The sequence below is a fragment of the Pinus tabuliformis genome, chromosome 5_2, assembly GCF_031772625.1.
Source record: "Pinus tabuliformis cultivar Carrire ecotype Pingquan chromosome 5_2, CPIR1, whole genome shotgun sequence".
Lineage (NCBI taxonomy): Eukaryota > Viridiplantae > Streptophyta > Pinopsida > Pinales > Pinaceae > Pinus > Pinus tabuliformis.
The window spans coordinates 375,265,887-375,273,383 of record NC_142306.1 but is presented as its reverse complement, the minus strand read 5'-3'; the positions used below and the strand labels follow the sequence as shown (position 1 = coordinate 375,273,383).

The 7,497-nt window shown below is 29.6% G+C and overlaps 1 protein-coding gene across 1 annotated transcript; it reads right to left on the bottom strand.

Annotated features, from left to right (window-relative positions):
• Nucleotides 1-4,277: 4,277 nt before the first annotated feature.
• LOC149159023 (phospholipase A2-alpha-like) lies at nucleotides 4,278-5,388 on the bottom strand. The gene is made up of 3 exons (XM_089433435.1): nucleotides 5,132-5,388; nucleotides 4,941-4,980; nucleotides 4,278-4,838 (listed from the first exon to the last, which is right to left on the bottom strand). The coding sequence occupies exons 1-3, from the start codon at nucleotides 5,264-5,266 to the stop codon at nucleotides 4,534-4,536; spliced, it is 480 nt and encodes a 159-aa protein (XP_089289561.1). The 5' UTR covers nucleotides 5,267-5,388; the 3' UTR covers nucleotides 4,278-4,533.
• Between the last annotated feature and the right edge of the window lie 2,109 nt (nucleotides 5,389-7,497).

Genomic DNA, 7,497 nt, shown 5'->3' with positions numbered 1-7,497 from the left:
TTGTCATGAAATCTATTAATATGACTCATTAAACAATCTAAATAATAATCAACATTATAATTTTTATAGAATAAGTTCTAATTAAACCCTTCTAGTGTAAATGGAAATCATTAATAACTAATACAGATTGAATAACTTCCTTTGTACATCATTTTTGCAAACTATATATTTAGTTTCTCTAGTTAATAAATATGTAAGGTAGTTTTATTTTCCAAACTAGTATTTGATGTCGAAATAATAACATCTAACCTCCCTATTAAAGTTGATTTATTAACCTACTCAAGAAATTTATGGTTAGAAAACATGTCTTTCATATGTTTCTAAACCAATCGTGACTATGAAACCCATAGGCTTTAAGAGAAATCAAAATCTTTTAATGCCATTCTTCAAAACAAATATCTCTTTGTGTGAAGAATGGTAATATAGCTATAGGCCCTTGAATATCTTAAATCTTACATGCAATTTTCATATCTCTTGGTATGATTTCGTAGTAAAGCATAACCCAATACTTCATTGGATGCATATTTCAACCAAAAAATGAAGATTTATGTTAGGAAGATGGAGAGTAGAAAGATTCAGAATATTTTGTTTTATGATATGAAAAAATTGTGCCATCTTATAATTCCAAACAATTTTTTTTGTTGGCCTTTGTCGTAGGTATTTAATGTCCTTAGCTTCTTTATCATAAAAATGTAAGATGTAGTTTAGGATTCTAACGAATCATTGGTGTTTTCCTTTGTCTAGGATTTTATCTAGGAATTCACTAAGACTCTTTAGAATATGGTCTTGGATTTCCACTATTCCTTTTTATAGTATCAATCCAAGATATTCAATTATTTCTTTAGCAAGTTTCAATTTCTTATTACTCAATGCATTGACACATTTATATATTTTAGCATATGCTTCCTCTGAATTTTTTTTGTGTTGAACAATATATGTAAAGAAGATAAGAAACATCTATATAAATAATAACCAGTTCTAAAACTCTAGAAACATCTTGCAATATTATCTAAAACTATGATGGAGAATTCTTGATACCCAAATGGCATATACTTTGATTGTTACTATCTGCGAGAAACAACAAGTTTTGTATTGTACCTATCAATGTGATGTATTCCAATTTTACCTAATCCACTTGTCAAGCCAAATTTATTGAAGATAGTGTTTGATTGAGTCATTCCAAATAATATAACCTTTGAAGCAAAATGATATTTGATAGGAAAAAGGGCTTCATTCAAGGCTCTATAATGAATCACTAAACAAAGCTTTCACCTTCTTTGTTCGTAGTGCTTAATAGGTTTTATTAATTTTATTTAAACCTTTTATTTGATGTCCTACTTACATAACTCAAGCTCTAAAATAGACATTTGGTTAATTGAATCCTTTCACAATTTTGGCTTATAGTCTACCTTATATGGGAGATCAACAAATTGTTGTTCTCTCATCTTGAATTCATTTGGACAAAATGATGTGAAAGTTTTCTCAATTTTTTTCCAATCTCAATTATTACTTTTGCACTATGAAGTTTTGCATGCTTTATGGCTTTGTTAAGCTTTATTAGCATTTGTATAGTGTCTTCAACTTCATCGATAGGACTAAATCTACTTTATTTGAATATGTGTTTTGTCTTGGTAAAGTATCTTCTTTTCCTAAAATATGAAAGCTAATAATTGCATGACTAACTCCATAGGTAATCCTATTTTTAAAACATATTGTCCTCGTAAGATGCTATCTTCATTGCTAAAGAAATATAAATTTGCATAGGCCTTACAACCTTGAAGGATGATTAAAAAACCAGGTGCATACCCTTAATAAGCACCTTGGTATTGTTGATAACTCTAAAAAAGAGTTTTATTGGTTTGCATAAAAATGTGATATAATAGTATATCCAACGCAAGAAATAATTTCCTCAGTATCTATTTGTGCATTTAAATCATATTAGTTATAAGTAAATAAATTTTATGAATAACTAATTAAATTTATATCAATGTTGATAACAATTCTATCTTCTAACCTATTAAGCCAAGCTGCAAAAGTCATGACATTTTGTTCTTTAGGAATGTATTTAAGAGCTTCTTGTTAAGCAATGGTTATCTAGTTAGGACCAAACAATTCCTCAAGTACTTCTTCTAAAGTATATTCAAGTGTGCTGTGCAATTACTTCTCTAGATTTTGCACTGCATTTTTTTATCTTTAATGATAGATATGATTTTTTTGGATGAGATTAGTTTTCTACTATACTACAAAATATATTTTTATTCGATTTTGTAGTTGCTACCTATTGGAAAATGACTCGTGAAAGTGAAAGACTTTTTAGCCTAGTAGATCTTTTATTTCTAAAATATTTTCTTTGATGTAAAAAACTACCCCTCATTATGGATTTTAAAGACATATTTTGGATTAAGGGAGAAGGAGGAATTATGCGGAAAACTATATATTTTTCCAAATATTCTCCCAACCTATCTTCCCCGTCCCATATATATAAAGGTGGGGGAGAGAATATTGTTTACATTTTATAAATTTCCCAATTTCCCCTTGAAAAATTATATAATTTGTATAGTTTATCAAATATTCCTTCAAAAATATCAATGAACAAGGTAAGAAGAATATTAATTAAAATATATAATTATAATTTATCTCATAGTTCACTACCAAATAAAAAAAATGAACAGACTAAATATTAAAAGAATCAAAAAATGTAAAACAAAAACATGATGTTGCAAACTTATTATTTTTTTAGTACAAATCTTAAAGAAAGATTGCACTTTGAGATATTTTATCTTTATTGGCATTCAGAGTTAAGATGGATCTACGGTGGTTATCTATCTATCTATCTATCTATCTATCTATCTAATATGGGAAATCTCTTTTTGAAGTGAAAAACCTCAATAAAGGTCAAAACCCTTACTATTTTTACCCTATACAATATCATTAAATTATATATTTTTATAATACTATTTGTTAATCCTCTTATTATCTATGACTACCTAAAATTATTTAATATTTATATGAATAAGATTAAACTATTAATACTTTTTAAAATATGATTTATATGAATAAGATTAAACTATTAATACTTTTTAGAATATCATTTAATATTCATTAATAATATCTAATTTATGACTCTTAAAATTATTTAATAATTATATGATTAGGATTAAGCCAGTAATATTTTTTTAGAATATTATATTCATTAATATAGTTATAAAGGGTTATTATTTCTTCTAAATTATAACTTTTTATATCATTATTTTATCAAAATTATTTTTAAATTTTATTCCCTTAACTTTTTTTGGTCAAAACCTTTTATAATTCCTACCCTTAGTCAAACTAGCTGTTATCCCTAATGGCTAGTTAGCAGCTCTCTACATCTATTTATCTCAATGCCTGGATCTGATTCCTCATCATGTCCTGAAGATTGACCACACTGGCAGGTTCCAAATGGACAACAAAAATCTAAGTCTAATTTTTTTTTATCCCTTGTGACACTTGATAGATTTAGAGTTAAAATAAATATAAGGTGGTTTAATATATATATATATATATATATATAAAATCTCCATTGAAACCATTCATGACCTAAAAAAAAATTAAAAAAAATTTCATGCTTTTAGATAGACAATATTGCATAAAAATAACATTCATAAAACCATATGTTATCAAAACCTAAAACTTAAAAACTATCACTAATAAATTAATTCTATAACTTCAATTTATTAAACAAAAATTATAAATAGATTTATAAAAACTAAAGAGTAATGTCAGCGCATCAAAATATCCACATAACATTACAAATCACAACGCAAAAACTTAATATCATTCTATTATGGTAAACTTAATATCTATTATGTAAACCATGACGACTAAAACATGCTATTATTCTTCAAATTACTCAAATGCATCATTATATGAAATTGAAATTCATTGATACGATTGTTTTATAAATTTTATATTTATTAAAATATGTATAACTAGGTTGAGCAATGTGTTTAGGTGGGAAAGAAATCATTAGATTTTAGAAAAGCGTTGACTATATTTTATTTGATTTTTATTAAAAAATATTGTTACAATTAATATGAATCACAGATCTCTAAATTCTAGAATTTATAAATCTTTTAAACCTATCAACTATCAACATTGGTCATCAACCTTAAATTATTTAGAAGCAAATACTCCATCCCAATTTCTAATTCAGAGAAGCACGATGCTGCATATTTATAAAAATATTTAATTTAAATTTTATTTAAAAGGGAAGAATTCAATCCAATTACCTCACCAGAAAAAACACAACGCTGCTCCATATTTTTAAGGAATTGACCAAATCACGGAAAGACCGTGTCAAATGCCCTTCCTGCTTCTACTTCAATTTGCAGGATCCATGGCGGCTGTAATCTAAATATGGCGTCTATCATCTTACAGGAAAAAACTTTATATAACGATCCTAACAACAACACTCTAAGGCCTCATATAACAATACTAATAACGCTGAAATTGTGTGTCAAGCTGGAACTTCATGAGGGCGGAGGAAGAGTTTTAGGCAGCTAAGGGCGGTAGCTCTTTTCCAATCCACACACCTGCCTCGATCGCAAAGTCGATGGTACTAATAACCGTGTGAATGCTACACGTGGCGCCTGGGAACTGAGTTTGTCCAGAACTGCCGTAAGCGCTGAGGCAGTTCAGCAGATTCTGATTGCACTGGACGTTGAGATAATCACGGGTGCGTGCGATGCAATGGTCATGATCTCTGCAGCAGCTGTCCAGCCCATCGCAGGGAGCTTCGTTATGGCATCCAGTGTAAAACAATCCGCAATATCGCCCATACCTCAGAATTGGGGCCTCTGCCATTAAAATATAATCACACGTTAATACAAATGTGGGATTCCATGATACCTTCTAATACTCACCAAGAAGTCACACAAATGAAGACCCACGAGGCAGACCTCTACAGAATTTCGACTCGCAACTATGGCTACATTCGTCCTGCGCACTCACAACAACAATATAATTCAATAATACTCTAGCAACAGTAACTACCATGGCAGATTAGACCTTAGAGATCCTTTTAATTCAATAATGTTTTGCAATTAAAGTGATGAAGCCAGAAAAATATTTAAAGAATGATTATCGTTACCAAAGAGCTGGAAAAGCCAAGCAGACATGCCAATAGAAGACAGAGAACTAAACCCCATCGCATTCCAATGGAAGCCATGGATCCCCAACTAATCTGACAGTCAGGGCAATAATTTGATACATAGAGCGCATCCATTCGGTATATACTGTTATTCCTTGATTGCACTTCACGCGTCCTCCCCCCGGTCGCTCACAAAACGCCTGGCGAGTTGGGGTCTCCTAGCATCACAACAATTCTTCCCTGAGTCATATGTCAAATGCTTATCTTCTCCTATTTCTGGTAATAGGCGATATAAAGGTATATATTATTCAAACAAAACCATATTTGCATAGCTAGGCCATGTGCAATGGCAAATATTTTCCAAGTTGCGTGCAAAATCTCCTTAGGCATACGCAAACTAGCTGGCCACCACATGGAGTCATTTCCATATAGACTTGACTTGAATATTATTTTGTAGCTTTTAAAATGGATTAGGCAACTTTCAGTGCACGATCATTTACCAGGGCATAGTCGCAAGATTTCAGACAGGTCCAGAATCTCTATTTAACAATTATTTCTCTGTCAGATTTCTATTCTAATTTTATTTTTATCACGGTTGTTTAATTAAATTGATAAGTACGTATATTTAAAATAAAAATTTTATATTTTTGTGGAATGGTTCTTATTTTAATTTAAGGTTGATGAGGATGGTTGATTTTTTTATTTGTTTAATTGACGGACTAAATTGATTTTCAAGGGAAATGTTAATCAATGGCTGTAGTGTGTTACAGAATTTGTTAGGTTGCATTGACTTTTAATAAATTTGAAAAGTTATATGTGTGTCACATGGCTCCCTCCCCACCAATTTTCTAGAGATTTGAGATTATTCCAAGTGTAATATGTTCATATTCTAATTAGATGGGGAAATTAATATATAAGCAAATTTGATTTTTTTTATTTGTTTAATTGACAGACTAAATTGATTTTCAAGGGAAATGTTACATTGACTTTTAATAAATTTAAAAAGTTATATTTGTGTCACATGGCTCCCTCCCCACCAATTTTCTAGGGATTTGAAATTATTCCAAGTGTAATATGTTCATATTCTAATTAGATGGGGAAATTAATATATAAGCAAATTTTATTTAGCAAACTGGTACTTTTTTTTTTTTCTAGTTAAGACTAACCTAAGTACCCACGGGGGATTTGAACCGGTGACCTATCGCAAGGAGTGCCTTAACAGCGCACCCATTCACTGTCAATCCAAAGCCCCGTGGTCAAACTGGTACATTTTACAATAAGATGTGTAATTCTTTTTTTTCTCAAGTTAAATTAGATACGTATCCCCTAGCTCTCTGCCCACAAATTTCCTAGGGATTTGAGATTATTCTAATTCTAATAATTTCATATTCTAATTAGAGAGGGAAATTGATAAATAAGGTAAATTTTATTTAGCAAAATGGTCCATTTTACAATAAGATGTATAATTCCTTTTTTTCTCAAGTTAAAATTGACCCATAATCTTTTTATACATGGTTAATTTCCCTATGAGGGAAATGTGTGTCTTGGTAAATCATTCTTCGTGTTGCAATATTTTTTTGTTATATTTATGAAGCCTTTGGCTATATCAACCACATTAATATTTTTAATGTGGTTGTACTATTAATATAATTATTAATAATTTTAAGTCATGGTATGGATTTAAACTCTATAAAATATTTTAAAATATTTTCAGTAGTTTACACAAATTAAAGATTGACATTTATCCCCAAATAGTTTTTATTTGTATTTTAATTAAATTAATTAATTGTCAGATTAACATGTGTCTTATCAACCTAGAGGGTTAGCTTAAAAGAACATTTTCATTAAGAGGTCATGAGTTCAATTCTCTTGACATTCTTTGGGCTAGCCATCTGGTATGGTATAGTAACAAAACCTATTTACAAATTAAGAATCTCCTAGAACCACCACATAGGAGTGAACCACCACAAAGAAATAAAATAAAAAGCAAGTGTCATATGAAATGAGCTATGGTTTCTTGACCATTAGTATGGTATTGTAACAAAGCCTATCTACAAATTAAGAATCTCCAAAATGAGGATGAATCCCCTTTGTTAAGAATTTGTTACATGTTTTTTTAACATATATATGTTTAATTTATATATTAACTCTTTACGCAATTAATAATAATAATAATAATAATAATAATAATACGGATTGATGCCTATTGGCATTTACCAACCATTTAATTTATATGGTTGCTATAGTAATATTTTCATGTGATTTAAAGCGATTGTATGTAATGGTGGAAAGTGAAGAGTTTTTCATTACTAAGAAATGTTCAATTCTTGTAAGGGTATTGTTGGAGTCATGGGCATGCATTGAGG